The sequence below is a fragment of the Chlamydotis macqueenii genome, chromosome 14, assembly GCF_036417535.1.
Source record: "Chlamydotis macqueenii isolate bChlMac1 chromosome 14, bChlMac1.mat, whole genome shotgun sequence".
In the NCBI taxonomy this organism is placed as follows: domain Eukaryota; kingdom Metazoa; phylum Chordata; class Aves; order Otidiformes; family Otididae; genus Chlamydotis; species Chlamydotis macqueenii.
Genome location: NC_141569.1, coordinates 13632712 through 13652735, shown reverse-complemented (window position 1 = coordinate 13652735; position 20024 = coordinate 13632712). Strand labels below are relative to the sequence as shown.

Here is a 20024-nt window from a genome sequence, read left to right as displayed (position 1 = left end):
TCGCTCATTGCTTGATTTCATGTATCTCACGTTTACACTGTATATTGTATTCCTTAAAAGTTAAGCTCAATGATTCTAATTAAACACAAAGACTTGGGTAACAGGTGAATAGCTTTTAGAGCTGAATTCTTTTCAGGGAGTGCAATCTGAATCTGCATCAGGAGCTGCTCCTTCACTCTCCCATCCTCTGGGAGAGAAGATACCAACTTTCACAAGTCAACAGGACAGTAGTGATCACAGGGAGCAAGAGGCTGTTGAACTTCACAGACATAAGGCTAAGAACAGGACAAATAATTTGAAAAGCCGCCATGAGGTGAACAGTGTAGCATGCCCGAGGTCAGCTCAGCTTGATAGGCGATGTACAACTCCTCTTCTCTTTCTAGTACACATCGGCCCTAACGTATGACGGAGTCCGGGTGATGGCCGAGGCATTTCAGAACCTGCGGAGGCAACGGATCGACATCTCCCGTCGTGGCAATGCTGGGGACTGCCTTGCCAACCCAGCCGTGCCTTGGGGACAAGGCATCGACATCCAGAGAGCACTGCAGCAGGTTTGAAACGCAAACAGTGTGTGCACTGCAAGAATGGCTGAACGTAGCCTGTGGCCAGGGGAAGAGGGGTGATTAGCAGCGTAAACACTCAAATCACTTGGGATGAGGAAGTGATCCTTTCAGATTAGAGCCAGGTCGCCTAAAGAGTTCAGGGGTGTATCAAGCAAATTGCTTTTCCTGGTACCATCTTGCGTGTCCTTGCCTTCTCTGATTTCTGTTGAAGTTCTGGGATGGAAAAGCCAAAATATTTTCATAAGTCCCTGTTTTTATCTTCCCAAGAGGGAGACCTGCTCAGACTGTATTTTTTTGCAGATCGTTCGACTCTCTGTGAACTCAGCTTCAGTTCCAGACTGCTAATGAAGCCTGAAACCATGTGAATTTTGCCTTATGTGTTGGCTGTCATCAAAATGTTCTCAAAGCCCAGATTATAGCTTGTTTCATACTTTGAGGATTCGTGAAAGTCTTAATAACAGCCATATAGATAGTTTATTCCTTAAATCTGATAATCTTGCTATTTTATCCTGCATAAAATTTAGATTTTTGGATAAACAAAAAAACTACATGAAACTTACAGCAAGAAAGAAAAATAATACACTCTTACTAAAGGCTTAGAAAGGTAGAACATTTCAAAATTTCATTACATTTCAAGACTGACATTCATTTATAACTTTTTTTTTTTTTTTGCCAAAAATAGATGGATTCCTTGCAAATACTGCTAGTTCAGTGTTATCCAAATATAGCATATCTTGTCTTCTTTCCTCAACTGTGAAGAAGGCAAGAAGAACAAAATTAATTTGGTTAATTCTCATCATATGTAAATTTCCCCAAGTATTTTGTTTTGATTTGGTTTTGGCTTACTGGTAAACAACAGTTCCTTTATAACCAAAACTTGTCTCTGATTTGATTTTATTGCTTGGATTCAATTTGTTCCCAAGCTTGTCATTGACTTTCTGTATGACCTTGGGCAAATCACTGTCATAGCTTCTCCAAACTCTTATAATAAAATCTGCCTCCTTGATGCATTAGGGAGATCAGTTACCTAATAAACATAAAATACTTGGAAGTCTTCTGATGAGCAATGGGTTCTCAAGCATTTTCCTTTATCGAATTTATGAGAATAGGATATCAAAAACAGACTTGGCTAGAAAATACAATTTTGTGTATGTGTTGGAAAACTTCCTCTGAAGTTTTCTCATCTCCTCATTAAAACAACTTCAAAAGTCTTAATTTTTCAACTCTAGTGATTTTAGGGAAAGAACATAAAGAGCCATTTGCTAAAGTTGTTTCTTTACCGAATAAAAATTTTAATTTTAAGAAGATTTGACCAGTTCAGTTGTGATGGTTGAAATAAAAGGCTCCAAAACATGCAGGGGAAGAAGTTTCCTACAGAAATTTTAACTATGAATTTAAAAATCCAGCATTTAGTATTCTAGCAAGGAAGAGGCAGATGGAAACAGACGATCTTATTATTAGATTGAAGGTTTGAGTTATCTTTTCTGTAAAGACTCACAATTAGGGCAATTCTTACAGCTGTTCACACTGTGCTTTCTCTTCACCTCCCATTTGCTAGTGCCTAAAATTTTATAAGCTGTTTAAAAGCAAAAAGTTTCTCTACTTATTTCTACTCAAATGTCTGGAATAAGCTTCTGAATTGCCTTATTTCTGTTTAGTGAAGGAAGGAGTTATGTATGGCAGGAGCAAAGATGAAAAGCAATTTGAAACATTCTGCAATTTTTCAAAAACAGAAATCTAACGCATTTCAGCAAAATGTGTGCTTTTGTTGAAAAGAATTGCTGTTTTTCCAGGAAAATGCTCACAAAAAAAAATTTCTTTAAACCAACACACTGATGTTTCAGTTGTACTTTGAAAAGATTATGATAATTTTTGATGGATTTTTTTTTGTTAACATTATTTGATTACCACATCTAGTAAGCAGTTAGCTAGTCCCTAACTGCTGATTAACCCTGCAAACCAGAAGGCCACAGCAGCATCCTCCTCCAGCTCTCCCAGCAAAGAACTACATGCCCGTGCCTTATATGCAAATTTGCTCAAATGCTCCATGTCTCCAGTTGCCTTAACTGTTTTTTGGCACTGTTGAAATCAGTCCTCACTATATTTTGTAGTGATTCAGGAGGTCTCAGAGGATGCTAAATGATGGAAAAGTTGTGCTCCCACCTCCAGGATGGATGGGAGAGACCCCTTGGCCATTTTAGTGCCTCAGAGATAGCACGGGATTAAGATTTCATTTATTCGGCTAGAAGAAATTGGTGCTGTACACCTGCTTCTTAGTGCATATAAAGCTACAAAGCATGAGCACCCATGACCAGAATAGGTCAGGACCTGAAAAGAAAACCAAAGGGACCATGAAAAAGGAGGCATGAGAGCGCTTAAGACAATGGTGCTTTTCTAGTGCATCTCTTTTATGGGCCTGTTATGTCTTGTGAGAAGAGAAAAACATATTTCTCCAAATGTCACCAGGAATACCTCTTGACTTGAAGGAGCTTCAGAAAATACTGGCAGATGTTCATTTTCATGATGAACCTCTGTGATAATAGCTGGAAAACAAACAGTTTAGCAACAGATTTCTTTTGTAATGATATATGCTGATTTTTTTCACTATGGGTCTTTATTCTGAGAATCTCAGAGCACTTACAAAGGCAGTAAATACCTGTTCCCATTTTGCATGTGGGAAGACTTCAGTTGCAGGGACAACAGATTTGTTCAAAGCAAGTGGAAAGACTGAGAACAAACCTTTAATTCTGAATCGACCCAGTGGTGTGAGTACTTCTCCACATGACCTCTGTAGAGACCCAAACTTGCGCTCCTTTTCCCATGTTCTTGGTCTCTTCTGCCTGGTCCTCAACAGACCATATGCAACTCCAGTTGTAAGCCCTTCTCCACACCAGGCTGAGCACTTTTGCAACAAGTCAAATGGCCACACTGAGAGGAGAAGTTCAGGACATGGGATGTGATGTGAGCAACGCTTTTTAGCTGAGCAGTATTATCAGCAGAGATCTATGATTCAAAATTTCCTACGTGTAAATCTCATTTACAATACTAAATTGTCAGGTTTTATTAGGCTGGTGCAGAGGTAATGAAATTTGCTTGTTCACTGATAGACTCCTCTTTATTGAAAGGCGGCAGCTGGGAGCTGTGGCCACGGTTTCATATTTCCTCCAAATACAGTTCCTGATTTAGACTGACAAATTCTTTACTGACTCCTGACTCCAGGTCAGATTTAGAAACCATGAACAAACACAAAACCCAAGGAGTTCAGAGCTGATTTAGCTCACTGACACATCCCAAGAGGTGATTGGCTCGCTCACCTAGCTCTTATGCATTGCTAAGCTCAGTAACAGACCACTAATTTTTAGGATAAAGGGTTCATTAAAAAAAGGGTAAGTTGGGAGAAAGGCTGTGCATATGGCCAGGCACACTATGGAGAGTGGACCTAAGGTAAAGCCCAGTGTCAGATAGATGTCCTGTGTCGCCTGCACGCATCTGAGAGACACAACTGCACTCTCCGTCCTTCCTCCCCTCACCTCTTACTGCTGCCAAATCACCACCGCATCGGATGCTGACCAATTTGCTTTCCTCATTGATATTTATGTCTTTAAGGTCCGTTTTGAAGGATTGTCTGGCAACGTTCAATTTAACGAGAAGGGACGGAGGACCAACTACACCCTCCATGTGATTGAGATGAAACACGATGGAATCAGAAAGGTAAAGCAGAGAGTGACCTGAGATCCTGTGTCAGGCGCCAGCCTAGTGTTCAAGTTATAGTGTGGCTAGGTCTCAACAGACGCTTCTGGTCATGCAAGCTTGCATGTGGTGTCACCATGAGTGCGTTCTCAGCTCACTGCATGAGCAAAGCCAGGCACTAAGAAGAACTCATAGTATATTACTGAAAAAATACAACATATGCAAGGGGGGGTTATCAAGAGCAACAAGGGCATCTCAGCTGTGGGGCAGGGATTTCCAGGACAGTAAAATCTTGGCCCACTCAGTCTTGCTATTGGCAGGGCACATTGGCTCAGGCCCAGCTACACGACACTCTATTTTTGCTCTCCCACTTCTGAGGATGAGCTAAGGCAGAGCCAGGCAGAAGCTGTCTGACCTAACCAGTGTAGGTGAACCCTTTATATTGACCTAATTCTGCTCTCCTTGGAGTGACAAGAGCTTTACTACTAACCATATCCTGATAACTATGCAGACATTCATGCTGTTCTCAAGCCTTGATCTCTTTCTATATCCCAGGCACTTTGAAAAATCTGGCCTTGTTCAGGGATGCTGAGCCCTTGAAACGCTAATCCTTTTGAAAATCTGACTCCGTGTGCTTATGTCCCATTTTATATACTACCTGTTTGAAGAACAAAGAATAACTCAGTTATTCTGTCAATAAATGAGAGCTACTAAATATTTTGGAATGGAACATTCTCAGAAATCCCTCTGCAACCCATCCCTGAAAAATAAAATACTTGTGTGAAACTAAGAAAAACTGCAAATAGTGAGAGTTCCGCATTTATAGCCCCCACTTGCACCTGAAAGCAGCCTATGTGAGTTCAAGGCCCACCACAGTCAAGCAAATAAAAAGCAAATTTCTCATTGGGAAATAAAAGAAATGTCATTTTGAAGACATACAAAGTGGTCTTCCTCCTCTACTTGGTATTCATAAGAGGACAAATACAGTATTATGTCCAGTTTGGTGCACTGAACTTCAAGTTGTCATCAGTCTGGAGAGCGTCTGAGAAACAGAATGGCTAAATGTCTTTATTTTACTGTGTATTTACTGACAGAAATTGTATTTATTGGGAAGACATGTACATCACAGCCGCAATGCATATTGTATCTTAGATCCACCAGGTAAGAGGTGCAAAACAATCATACGTGTCTCCACTCATGTTCCCCTAGGGCAGAACTTTGGAAGCTCTTTCCTCACTCCCCATTCTTTTTGTCTGTGAAGTAAAGAGGGTTGAGAAGCCTGCGTAAATTTTTCCTCCTGAGCTATTATGATCTCCAATCTGTCATCAGCAGGCTCCTGGTCGTGCCCTGTGTTAATACTCTTTCCCATTTACTGTGATAAGAAATTCCTTTCACGTGAGCAGAGCTCAGGGAACTTCATGATTACATGAGGTGAAGGAAAACCTCTTACAAAATCAAGCGCTCAAAGTGGATAACCTCAACAATGATCTTCCTAGTGATATTCAGTGACACTCTGCTTTACCTGCAAGCACTGATAGATCATCCCAAATCTCAGATTATTAATAAGTACAGCTTAACATGACAGTTCTTCCCATTACAACAGTTCAGTTTATTCATAACACCAAATTTTTTACACTGGCCAGGGTTGTTTTGTGTTTTTTTCCTCACTTGATTTTTTTGTCCTGTTGTCTCAAGCTGTCCTGAGAGTCAGTCCTACATTCATGCAGGCTCTGAGCTGCAGGATAGCATTTTATCACTCTGTAGCATCTGAACATGCAGCAGGCATGCTCACCGTTAGAAAAATACTCAGAAGTCACATAAGGGAAGTGTGAACTCTTGGCTTAGGGATGAGGCAGGGAATGGCAATAATCCCCCAGTATCATGTGCTATATGTTTTTATGTGCATACAAGCACTCCGCTGCTGTACTGTATCATGCACGTTATTTTCAGGCTGGAGGCATGGTGGGATGGGGGAGTTCCTGGTCCCCCAGCAAAAGACATCAAGAATTGGGAGAGGAGATCTCTGGTTGGGTATGAACATACAGAGTGAGCTGACCCAGCTTGGATGACCCTGTTACCATATCTTGGTTAATATTATGAAGAGATATCAATGAGAGATCCTGATTTTGTATTTGGCAGATTGGTTATTGGAACGAAGACGAGAAGTTGGTTCCAGTAGCCATAGATACTCAAACCGGCAATGAGTCTACAAGCCTCCAGAACAGGACTTACATAGTCACAACTATCCTAGTAAGTGCTGTGACTTCTATTCCAGCTCTCTCTCTCCCCCATCTCCCTTACGTGCAGACTCTCTCTCCCCCCTCATGTGCCCTCCTTTGTACTGTATCATTTTTATAATAGCAATAACAATAATAATAATAATAACAGCAGCACTTAGTGTTTCCTGTCAGGTCCATAAAGGTATCTGAAAATTGCTGTGGCTAATTAAATAGGTATTAAAGAGCTCTCATGCTTAAGTGTAGAAAATACAAAAGATTATGACAAGATAGAGGCATCAGCATAGGTAAATTAGGAACATTATACCTGTGCTTTGTATTTAGCCCACAGAACGGGGGCTATAATTTTGGTGAGGATAAGCTGTATTGTGCAGAGAGGCTGAATCATAGCTTTAAAAACAAATCACCACTATAATCATGAAGGAATAATATGTACTGCATAATGTCTGGTATCACGTATTGTGTCATTGTATACGCTTACCCTGCAGAAACATGAAATTTTACCAACTTGTTTGTTGAATGCTTGCTGTGAGTCTACAGAGAAGACACAATATCCAAAGTGAGTTAAACGTCTTAAGGCTCTCTCCTGTCCAGCAGAGTTGATCTGCCCGTGCCCACGTAGGCAGACATGCTTTTAAAAATTCCCTGCTCAGATACGCTAAATATCCCTTGCAGAACTGCACTGGAAGGTTTATTGCCCAAGTTCCCCCAGCTACTCCATTCTCCTCAGGTCCATCACTCAGAAACTGCACACAGATTCTGCACAAAAAAGTAGAAAATGTCACAATAAAAATCACACCTCGAACCTTGTAAGATAAGCCCATTGTGTGTTGACTGTGCCATTTTGTACAGGAACACAAAGCTGGAGCTTTGCAAGGGGAACAGAAGCTGCACACTGGGCTCTAGTTTGAGCCCCTGATGTGCATCTCTAGCATGCAGAACGTGGCTCAATATTGGTCTTCTCTGTGCCAGGAAGACCCATATGTGATGCTCAAGAAGAATGCCAACCAGTTTGAAGGCAATGAGAGGTATGAAGGCTACTGTGTGGAGCTCGCTGCCGAGATTGCGAAGCACGTTGGCTACCACTACAGGCTGGAGATTGTCAGAGATGGGAAGTACGGAGCCCGGGACCCTGACACCAAAACGTGGAATGGCATGGTGGGAGAACTTGTTTATGGGGTGAGTTTCCAAACTTGTCCATTCTCTTTACCTCTTGGTACTTGAGCACACATTCAAGCCCTAGAGTAAAAAGAAGCCATGCCTTCTGTTAGCCTGAGCTGTCTTGAGGACTGCAGCTCTGATAATGCAAATAATCAGCCCAAGCAAAACATTTTAATTTAGGGAGGGACAGCACGTTGTGTGCCTATGGAAATGTCAAAATGTTTCCTCTCAACAGTTCCAAGACTCTTTTTCTTTCTATGTTTGGAAGAACAAGTATTGAAAGGTCAAACTTTCAAATGGGTAGAATCTCCAAATTTTAATCTATTTTATATTTGCATGCTAACAGCAGGTTGAAAGAAGGATACAATTTCAAACACTCAGCCTATAACTGGTGAAAAGTAGGACTAGGCTACTTTCTGTCATTTCCATCATCTCAGATACACATGTGCACCCTACACTTCTAAACCTGGTTAGTTCTGGTAGTTCACAATCTGTGATGTTTAGGTCATTCTTCAGAAGGATCTCATTTTCCCGTGCAGGGAAAGGGGAAATTAGTGTAGGGAGCATCAGTGCCCAAGTCTCCGTGTCACTATGTTGGAGCGAGAGATGATCCATCTCCTGCTGGTAGCTCTGCAGTATATGCCGACAGCCATTTCAACGCTTTTGCTTTTCCATTTTCAAGACAGATTGTAAAATAAATGGAGAGTGCACATCAGTGTCACTGGAACATTTTTCCTCTTTTCCTGCATCAGTTATGCAATCAAAAAGCAGTTCCTGATGGAAGTAAACATCCTGGCATCTTTTTTTTCAGACAATTGGCCTTTCCTTGCCTCTTTTGATGTCTGGATGATAAAGCTATTTTAGCAAAAATCATCTGCATCAGACTGTGACATCAGTGGATAAATCAGACAAGAAGAGCTAGGTGGCTGGAAAAAGGAAACGCTGTGATTTCAAAACAGAACTGGTAATCAGTGGTGATAAAATGGAAATAATCCACCAATATTATGGGCTGCTTCCTTTTGACATTTCTCTTGCAATTGGTTTTGTCTGATTACTTCTCAGATAGCAGGGGTAAACAGAGATCAAAGGAACATAAGCTGGAGTTGTAGATACATTTTATCCCCAGAATGCAAATCTCTTTTCTGTCTCTCCTTTTCAGAGGGCGGATGTGGCTGTGGCACCATTAACCATCACTCTGGTTCGAGAAGAAGTTATAGACTTTTCCAAACCGTTCATGAGCTTAGGTATCTCTATCATGATAAAAAAACCTCAGAAGTCCAAACCGGGAGTTTTTTCCTTTCTGGATCCTCTGGCTTACGAGATATGGATGTGCATTGTTTTTGCCTATATTGGAGTGAGCGTTGTCCTCTTCCTGGTGAGTCGCTTCAGCCCTTACGAGTGGCACACTGAGGAATTCGAGGAAGGACGAGATCAGCCGGCCAATGACCAGACGAATGAGTTTGGCATATTCAACAGTCTCTGGTTCTCCCTAGGAGCTTTCATGCAACAAGGATGTGATATTTCTCCAAGGTGGGTTGCCTTCCCCAATGAACCTGCTTCCAGTTCATGCGGTTTAGTCTTTCTGCATGCTTTGGAGCTGAACAGGTTCTGCTTTGACCTTCCTTTCTGAACCATAGTGTAGTTTTGTGAATCACTTAGAGGTTCAGAAAGGATCCAATGATTCACAGGTCTCACAGCCACAGACTTGGGACCTCAAACTTGAGACCGTAAAAATACCATTCTAAATTTATCCTGGGGAGTTCTTTTGAGGGAATTTACAGAAATACAAACAAGATTTTCTAAAGCCACCCAATTCCGATCAATTTTTGTTCATAATTTGTTTTATTGCTGTTAGAAAAAAGATCATATTTGCATGAGTCTTATCACAGAGATTTTGCCTCATGCAGAAGCCCATGACACACATACCTTTTCAATGCCTTGTTCATAGAAAGGTGTTCAAAAAGAAAAGGAAAATAATTAAAAGCATAAGAACCAAATAGCTGCAAGCAGGGCTCTGATAGATTTTCTTATTTATTTGCACAAATTATGTGTCCAGTAAGTAATGTCTGTAGTAACTGAGTGATTTTTCTTGTGGTACGTGTATATTCACGAGGGAGGATCAGAGGTGAGCCAGATACAAGGTTTTTGACACTTCCAGTGTTTTGTGTCCAGAGCAGATGTACTTAGGGTTTGTGAGGCTGAAAAAGGGTTAATGAGCTGTGGTTTGGGATGTGGATTGTATGTACCCATCAATCCCGAGAAATCTGCTCTGGATGTTGGTTGGAGGGAGAGCATGTGGACAGCTGAAGTACCAAAGCTGCTAACTGCTGCAGGACACTGCTGTCGTTCACCCTCTCCACAGCTCTAAGAAGCACACTTGTCCCGGTTTAGGCTAAGAACATTTTTGGCTGGGTTTCACTCAAACCAGAGGTACTGCCAGTCACAAGAATGAATTTACAGCCGGTGTATGCAATTTCTGCATTTACATGCCATGGTGACATCTAAAGTGATGCTCTGATAAACTTAGACAGTAAAGAGGCCTTTTGTTTTCTTTTTTTTCCCCATCCTTCCTTTTTTGGGCTTTGTTTCCCCTCTCTTCAATGGAAATTTCAGCAGAGATACCTGTCTTGCGGGTGAACACAGTAGGCAGAAGTTGCTTGTTGGCTATTGGGTGTCAGTTTGTCCAAATATTAACGAGATTGGGATAAGGGAGAAATAAGATCCTGCCAGGCACTTTGATGGTGACAGCTTTTACAAATATCTTTTATCATCTGATCATTGATTAGTAGGAGTTCAGTCAGAGCATTCAGAAAGTCTTCCCAACAGAGGGAATTTCGACTTTATTACGGTCTTGTAACACAGCCCTGTGCGTTAGGATCAGATTATTGCCATTTTCATTCTCATTGTTGTTCTTGTCAGGAAAGAGAATGTCTTCCTCTGGGGACATTTCAATAGCCAGTTTGTCTTCCAAGGAGGAGCATGGAGAGGTGAAAAACTGAGACTTAGCAGAATAGCAAATCTTGAAACATCTTTAATAAAAAGTGTTGAGGGAAGATCAGCAGGTTTGATCCAAATAACAAGATTTGCCCTAGCTAAACAATATGCTTTGAATAACCATTTCAAAGTGTTGTTTTATTTTGCTTTGAAATAGGAAATGAGAATGATTTTTGTCATTGTTATTTCAATGTTGTTAATTTGATCATCTTGATAATGAAAATTACAATTTAATTGAAACTATTATTTTCCCATGGAGCACAAGAGTGCTTTCTGACTACAAATACTTACAAGAAGAGAAAATTTGAAAAATGAAATATAGGAATCATTATAACTCCCAATACTCTGAGTACAGCTCCTTGTGATGGTTGCAAGTGGAAAGGGGATGTTTCTGTGAAATTTGAAAGCAAGGAGGAAACAGAAGAGTGAGAATTTCTGTAGGATGATATACAGAAAGGCTCTGAGCGCACTCCGTATTTCACATGTATTTTTCACACGAACCTAGTGCAGGGTTTCTGTGACACATCACTTAGAAATGAATGCTTGGTAGAACGACATCGTGGGCAGGTGGGGATCTGCTCTATTCCAATATATTTCCTATACGGTTGCTTCTAAACTTATCACTACAACCTCTCAGCATCTCCTCAGTAATGTATTAGCCAACATAAATAGCTCCTGTGGTACATCTGTTCTGTCATTCTCTCCCCAGCAGAAAGGAGCAAACGCAGGGGTGTATTTTGTTTCTGTAGAGGTTTTGGTTTGTTTATTTCAGTTTTGTTTTGGGAAGGAGTGGGGGAAATTTGTTTGGAGGTGTTTTTTTTTTTTCCCAGAGTATGTTTGTTTTAAGTGCATATGCCACTATGTATTTACCATTAAAAAAAAAAAAAGTAAGATCAAAACCACAGACACATCGCTCAGCACAGCGGGTGGGGAGGTTTGCAGCAGCTCCTTGCTCTTGTAAATGTGCACTCCTCAGTCTCAGACCAGTCCCCAGGGAACTTCGATCCCCCACAGAGACAAAAAAAAAATCTGCTTTTTAAGGAAAATGGTGTCCTTCTTAAGGACAGACTTACTAGCTAGAACTTTCATCAGGTTTTTAAGTATGCCAGTCACAACCTACATAAAGATACACTGTGAATTTGATGACCTGTGGTTGGCCAAGACAGAGCATAGCTGCGCGTTATATGCTTATTTAAGCCTCTTCTCCCGAGGAATGAGGCTGCTGGGCATGATGTCAACTGGTGTCCTCAAAGCTCTGAAGCCTTCATGTCTAGGAATAGACTAGATGGGTGTGACAAAGGTCAGGTAGTAACCAGTCTTGGAGAGTCCCAGCCGGAGCTGGTGGCAGTCAGTGTTGTGCCTTTGGATGCTGCAACATGAGCATGAGCAAGGAATGCATCCTTCCTAAGCCGTAAATGGAATGACTCATTTGTAGGTAGGTAGCTTCAACAAAAGGAGGCTGTGTGGACATTTCCTGCTAGAATAGGCAGTCTCCCTTCTACACCATCACCAACCAATGGCCCCATTGGATGTGTTTCAGTCACTACCACATGGACTAATTTGTCCTGGTTGAGGTGAGATGGTCCCTGTCATTGACTGGAAAGTCTGTGCGTTCAACATACTGACTGAAATACAGCAGAATGAGGGAAAAGTAACATTTTGGAGTTGCAAGTAGTTTCATGTCTATAGTAATGGTCAGAAATCAGTGAAGTCTGAAATGGGCCATAAACCATTAGGCTTTGTAAAGTGCCACCTTAACTTCAGAAAACAATCATGAAATTGCAAAAGCACTCATTAAGTGTGAAACACAGAAAGTAGGTTCTCAGAGCAGGCATCAGGAGTAATAAATATCCTACAGCCCATAGAGAGAGCCTGCAGCAAGAGAAATGTGAAGTAAATATGACTCACTTTGTACCACTTTTCAGAAACATAATTTAATAAATTGTCTTCACAGCTTAAAATAACCCCAGTGTGTAGCAGCTGTGGAGAGTGGAACTTTGCTACCATCCAGCACGTTGCTGCCATTCCTCACTCAGGACAGACCCAAGGCCTTTGAGGAGACCAGTGGGATGTCTGGGCTTCCCAACCTCCTCAGAAGCAAAACTAGGCATCTGAATTTTTCATATGCCCTGTCATTTTCTACAAAATAAATTATTTGGTAGTTTGAAAAGGATAAAAAAGCAGGGAGCAAAGTGTACATTTTTGTAATCAGCTTCCCATCTTGATCTTCTATTTTTTGTTATCTCAAAATGTGTTGCCTCATATGGTTTGACCCCAAGAGAGGCTTCCTGTATAGTGGAGACTATTAAATTTAATCCAGTTACTCTTCCTGTGACTCAGAAAACTTCTGTTTGACTAAAATTAAATAAATTTGGCTAAAATACATCTTCTAGAAAGGCATTTATTCTTCTGTGAAGATGCTGTGAGATGGAATATACCATGAGATAGAATATACACAGTTTATCTCAGCTGAGTGACTATAGGAGTCTTGTCCCCACTGGAGTTTGACAGGAGGAGGACTATCACACAGCATCACTCAGTAAATACAGCCATCCTTTGTGCCCTGTCAGAGAAAAATTAAACAGACGTCTCCAAAAATAAGCCCAGCTTCATGGGAACTGTCTTTATACTGTGTTGTGGAATCAAATCACATGTATTTTGGATTCAGATGAAAACATACCACGAGTAGAAGGGAAATGTTGAGGCATACAATGACACGATAGGGTATCATGTCACGATACCTGGACAACACAGCTTGAGCTTGCTCATTGTAATCTGCATGATTGAGAACAGAGCTGGAGATGCCCTGGTCAGCCTGCTCTGGAAGTGAAATGATGTATGAAGCTTTCATCACAGCCTGGGTCTGGGAGAGAGCCAGAGTTGAGAGGGGATGTTTTGAGAGCATCAGCTGGAGTGCATGAGCAGGAAGAGCTTCTGTGCCGGTTGGTCTGTGCAAGGTGCCACAAGGGAGCACTCCTGGGAGGTGGTTGGGCCATACCAGTGTCCCCTGAAGACTATGGGTGTTTCCTGTGTGCAAGGAGACATGGCGCAAGGTGCAATTCACCCTTCAGCTGGTTTGGGATAAAGAGTTAAGTGGGTCTTAACTTGCCTGCATAGTCCAGATGTGGAGCCAGTGCAGGGTGCAGGGGCACATGCAGAGCAGTGACCACGTGGCTGTGGGGGGACGTGGTGCTTAGGGAGATTTTCTCGCAGAGGTGATGAATGAATGCACTCTGAGCTGGGAAGGAGAGATATAAATGCTGGCTGCTATCCAGTCAATAGATACGATCTATTATTTATAGGCATCTTGTGGACATCATTATTTTTTTTTTAGTGACATGGAAAGAGTGCGCTCTGGCTGATCTGTATAGCATGTAGCTGGGCTTGTATTTCACTGCGCTCCTTTGTAGGCTTGCCGGTGCACTCGATCATAGCGGTTTGTCTGTGGAAGAGCCAGTACGCTATTGATTATGTACCTGTAATTAATGCTGAATGTTTTCTTCTGCTATTTTTCCTGTTTATTTACAGAATCCTTTTTAGATCAATTGAAAAAAAAAAATCACTGGAGAGTTCAGCCCTAGAGCTGGTGGAAATAACAGCAAAATTCCTCCACAAGTTGTTGAGGTTTTTTTTTCCTAAACTAGCCTCTAGAGATTTTGAAAAATAGCAACACAATTTCCTCAAGATGTTCCTAGTACTGAAAGATTTTATCCAGTTTCAGACAAAATCTAAATCAGAAATTGTTTAGGACAAAAAATTATTTTTCTTAGTGAGATGTTCTATTTGAGTTGTTTCAAGGGAATTATTTCTGTTCTGTCCTTTATTAGCTTGCATTTGCAGGGTACTTACTTATTTTGCTAAAAATTTAGAATTAGGGAAATTAGAACCAGCTGCATTTAGCAATTAGAAGGATTTTGATTCCTTCTTGAAATGAAAGCTGAGCCTTGGTTTTTATTTGGCAACCTCTTGATTTCAGTAGGTGTCTTCTCTGATGCTCCAAGCATCTGTCTGTCTTTTTGGCCTGATGCACATTCTGATGCCATCCTTGCAGTGCTCCATATAACCCTAAAACTTAACTTGTCCTGGAGAGTTGCTGGAGAGCTGCACAAGCTCTCACAAGACGCAAGTCCCACAAGCAATGAGAAAAGATTTGTTCTTTTTCTTTTTTTTTTCCCTCGCACTGTTCGCACGGAAAGGTCTGGGATTGATGGAGTGGAGCAGGGCTTGCTAAAGCCTCTCTGGGGATGTGGGAGACAGTGTGTTGACCGCCAGTTGGATCACTGTGCAGTCTCAAAGTAAAGGGCATATTTGTGCAATGAAGGAAGCAAAAATTCCAGTGTTCCTTGGGGAGCACATGCAACCTGCAGCTCGTGATGGGGCTGCCCTGGGGGACAAGGCAGCCAAACCAGCCTGGGAGCAAGGTTGGTTCAGCATCCCTGCTTCTCCTGCTCCAATGTGGGGTGAATCCAGGAAGCCTGGACGCTTGTCCATGGGGACAAAGCTCAGAACCACTTATTTTTGGTAGTTTGTTTGAACTGGTGAGCTGACGTTGATCTTTAAGAAAAAAAAAGTGAAAAATTAGGATCTCAACTTCTGGAAAAGTCGTCTTTCCTTTTAAAAGTGTACCAAATGATTTTGCAATTATCTCTACCTGGCAGAGTTAATTATGTCCAGGGAGAGGAAATTCAGGTCACAAGGTAACAGCAGTACTTGCAAATCACCAGGAACTGATGACCACACTTATTTCTGAAATGCGCTTAACCAGGGAAAGTGACTCACCAGAGGAGCAGCTTGACAAATTGCACAATATCTAACTCAACAGTCCCCTTTGGAGTTTGTGCACTTCCATGGCAACCAAAATGTGGCAGCCAGGGGAAAATGGAAATTCTTTTAAAATAGTCATCCTTGCTATCCTCTTTTTCATTTGGAAGAATGCTGAAGGATACAGAGGACTCAGAGGAAGGAAATAACTAACTGAGAGGATATTGTTGGGAAAATGCAATTTCATCTGTAAAGGAAAATTGAATCTTTTGGATTTCCACGCTCTGCTATCTGAAAAATTCTAAATGCTGCAGAGGTAATGAATGTTTACTCCACTGATCTGTAAGCCACTTCCTCGGGATGGTTTCCCCACCAGGCATATCCAGTCCCTCGTCCAGAGCTCTGACTTCAGGCCTTTACCATTGAGGTTGCTGGGAGACAGCAAGAAATTTGCTGGAAGTCCCCCCATTGAGTGACACATTTATTAATTGTTTTATCAGCTGTGTTTAAAATAAGCCAAACACTTGATCCAAAAGCAGATATATTAAGCTAAAATATATATTTATGATCTCTTTCTTCAGGACTAAACAAGTGTTTCTGATATTTTTGATTGAAAATGAAGTTAAAAATTGCAGAGAGGAAAGCGCATTGCCTAGTTTTTTGATCTGTTGGGAAGTTTTATTAGGACATCTGTGATGTGGAAATGGCATGTGCTGCTGGTGTTGCTAGTGCTGTGCACTGGCTCAGGACCGTGAGTGATGCTGAGATTTATAGGGGTGTCTGAAATTTATAGCCTCGTCTGTGACTCTGGCAGAAGACCCTCTGAGGCTCCAGGGAGTCTCCATTATGCCGTACTCCAACTTGCTGATTTTCAATCAGTAAGAGAAACACGCTTTCTCTTTTCATTTTCTTCCCTCTTGATAACCTGTTATCCCTGAGCAGTGGGCTCAGCTGGGGTCTGACATCCTCCGAGCTGCAGCCAGGACTGCGCATGGTTGTGTCTTCCTAACAACTAGGTCGATTGCCAAGTGTTTTTGTCAAAGAATGAGGGTTGTGAGGAGCTGAATGACCTCCATCTCCCTGAAGTGGTGTCCTCTGCAAGGTCGCCTGTCAGATATTGATTTAATGTTGGCACTCCAGAAAAATATTGTAGCTAAGATGGGAAGCCCTGAGCATGTTTTCACAGGGAAGCTCTGCTTAAATAACTCTGCCATATGCTGTACATCACTTTTATCAGCACTAAGGTATCATGTGCACACTCTCTGGATACACAGTGGAATGAGCATTGAACTCCTCAACTCAAATTGTTGTGGCTTACAACACACAGAACATCCACAGCTGCTCTTTGCTAATTTAATCCCCAGAGCTGGACAAAAGGTCATGGCCTTCCACTGGGAGGCTCAGAGTACTTCTCTTATTCCACTGGAGTTTGCGATTTATTGTACCTACTCTGATTTTGTCACAGATTTCATCCCAACTACTTATCCTGATAGCTGGGGAAGCACCGTACTCCCATTTCACAAGAAGTTCAGGAACGCATACGTACAGTGAGCAATGTCCATTGTAACACCCTAAAATGGTGAGCAGGTGAAGATAAGTTTATTGAAAGATGACAGAGGTGCTAGGTTGTTCATTGTGAAAAGCTTGATGAAGCTGAGTAATCGGGAAAAGCAAAATGTGGGTCATGCTAAGAAACAGGAGCAAAAGACTTGCTGTGCTTGAACTGGGTCTGGACTTGGAGGACACAGAGCATGGAGGCACCTCTGAAGTCCTCTATGATGGTGTCTTGGTTGACTTTCCATTTTCACTTGGATCAAAGGAGCCAAGTGACAGCTAGGGGCCACCGGATTCATATCATCAAATGGTAAGAAAGGGCATACAGCTTTCTTTAGGCAGTAGCATACTTTATGGCATTCAATCTATTTAATAAAATCATCCAGTAACTCTGATTAATGCCTACCTACAAGAGTTGATGCTTACCCTTAGATCCAAAGGCTAAGCAGCAATAATGCAATCATGGTAATCATAACTTACTACTTTGATCTTCAGATAAAAGAGCCCATAGAAGTGCAAAAGTGTTACATCACCATTATTTGGACAACTTCAAAGCATGTTATATACACTAATGAATTCTCCCTACATAGTCTGACAAGAAGTAATAGGAGGCAAATGTGTGAACAGAGCAGTAGGAAGGAAGAGGGGGAAAGATGAGTCCTCATATGGTGAATGGGAAAAGCAGTAAAAACAAGTACCTGTGCACTGTGGATCAGTGTGAGATGTGAAGAAGGGTCCACGAGGGCCCGAGCTGCAGGAGTCAAGCTCAGGGGATGCTCTCCAGTAGGAGGAATTTTCTCTTCTCTCTCATTTCGTGAAGCTCTCGATAAGAAGCAAGATCTCAGACTGCAGAGTGGTAAACAGAGGGAGGGGGAGCTTTTCATCTCAGCAGTGCTTCCAAAGCCTTCAAAAATATATTTAAAAAAAAAAAATCACCACATGGATCTTAGCAGGTGAAATAGGGGCTGCAGAAACACTGAACATGTTTTACCTTCACAGTTTGAGAGTTTTGACATTAAAAGACAGGCACTCCTGTGCACACAAAGGTCTTCTACAAAACACTGGCTGGGGAGACCATACTCATTCCTTACGACTTCTACAAGGGATACAGTATGCCCTTGTAGAGAAAAGAAAGGCTCAAAAGTGAAACTCGAGAAAATGTAACTTACACAGTCCTGGTGAGGGATCACATTTTAAATTGGAAATGAGAGAGAAAAGAGAATATTTGGGAATACTGCTCAGGGTGAAAATCTTCCAGTGCAGAAAATATTTTCCTCACAGAAAAGGCCTTCCTGTCATCTGATTGGGAAATCTGACAAAAGACAGACAAAAAAAAAACCAGAGCAAAAAGAACCAAGGCAAGGCACCCTGGAAGAAGTCTGAACAAGGTTATTGTAACATTGCCCAGAAGTCTCAGAAATGGAGCTCTAAATTGTGAGCACATGTAGATGGCTAAAAAAGACCTTGGAAAAATGAAGAACTGGTAGCATATAATCCAAAATGTATTAGATCTCTGGGGAGAAAAAAAAAAGCGTTTTCATCAAGCAGACTTTGAAGAAGAGACTGAGGGAAAGCGTATGAAATCTAGGAACACAGCAAAGGACATTAGCACAATAGGCCATTGTTTAAAAAGAAGGATGAGTGCTGTTAAATTTGGGGCCACCTGAGGTTGAGGAAGTTCCTGAGTAATGAATCTCCTGGGGCGCTCCGTCGAGTGCTTCTGACAAAATTTTATGCTTGTCACGTTGTGAGTTTTTCTCAGCAAAGCGAACAAATGTCAGCAAAGTGAGAAAAATACGCGAAGAGCCTTTTTTACAGTGAAATTTTTGCTTAAAGGCATGACAAGAGTTGGGTTTTTTCCTTTGTAGCAAAAGATGGCAAAACCGCAGAAGAGGAATGACTTTGTCTCTCACCAGAGATGCCAGGAGCCTGAAGTGACCACGTTTCTCAGCAAAGCTCTATCTGAACACTCATCCCTTAAACTACCCTGGTTTGCAGCATGAAGAAGCACACTGTGCCTGTGCTTAAGAGGATGACAGTGTATTTCTTTGAATCTATCTGTTCTGCCTTTCAGCCAGGCTGTTGGGTTTTTTTCCTTAGGTTTGGGTGCAGTTTTAGGGATAAGCATCTGTCGTAGTTTAGCCCTGCCTGGGACCAAGCTACATAGTTTTTTCACTCACTCTCCCCACCCTCCGAGAGAACGGAGGAGAGAAAATACAACATAAAGCTTGAGGTTTGAGATCAGGACAGGGCGAAATTGTTCAAGTTACTGTTACAGGCAAAACAGACTGGACTTGGGGAAAACTATTTCAGTTTATTAATGATAAAGCCAAAGCAGGATAATGAGAGAGAACAAAAACAACTTCCCTCCACCCCTCCCTCTTCCCAGGCTTAACTCCATTCCAATTATCTCTACCTCCTTCCCCGACTTGAGTGGCACGGGGGGAATAGGGAATGGGGGTTGCAGTCAGTTCATCACATGTCGGTTTCTGCTGCTCCTTCCTCCTCGGAAAGAACTCCTCACATTCCTCCCCTACCCCAGCATGGGGTCCTCCACGGGCTGCAGGTGGATCTCTGATCCTCCATGGACCTCCATGGGCTGAAGGGGAACAGCCTGCTCCACCATGGGCTGCACCATGGCCTGCAGGGGAATCTTGGCCAGGAGCCGCATTACTGCTCCCCGTCCTTCTTCACTGACCTTGGCGCCTGCAGCCGTTCCTTTCACAATAAATTCTTCACAATTGGCTCAGGCAGATGTCTCTTATGTTCTGTTTACATCTCTTGTCTTCACTTTTCTCGGCTGGGCCAAGTCGGACCCAGATGGCCGCCCAGCCGGGTGGCCAGAGGGTGAGGGCCACAAGGCTTGTGCCTCCCCCTTGTTGCCCTGATTCTGCTTCTTCACTCTTTTTTAAAAATTATTTTTATTTTTCCCTTATTTAATACGTTATCATAGAGATGTTGTCACTGTCACCAAAGAACTTCGCCCTGGCCAGTAGTAGGTCTGCCCTAAACCCGACCAGGTTCATCAAAGGGGAAACATCTAGCAGCTTCTTGCAGAAGCTCA

At 42.1% G+C, this 20024-nt stretch overlaps 1 protein-coding gene across 2 annotated transcripts in view; it reads left to right on the top strand.

The window, feature by feature from the left end:
• The window catches only part of GRIA1 (glutamate ionotropic receptor AMPA type subunit 1), a 126055-nt gene that overhangs the window by 78981 nt on the left and 27050 nt on the right, over nucleotides 1–20024 (top strand). For both annotated transcript variants that reach the window (XM_086758569.1, XM_086758568.1), the window contains exons 7-11: nucleotides 384–551; nucleotides 4170–4274; nucleotides 6393–6503; nucleotides 7463–7669; nucleotides 8811–9181. In XM_086758569.1, coding sequence (XP_086614695.1) covers nucleotides 384–551; nucleotides 4170–4274; nucleotides 6393–6503; nucleotides 7463–7669; nucleotides 8811–9181 — 962 coding nt within the window. The remainder of the gene's footprint in view (nucleotides 1–383; nucleotides 552–4169; nucleotides 4275–6392; nucleotides 6504–7462; nucleotides 7670–8810; nucleotides 9182–20024) is intronic.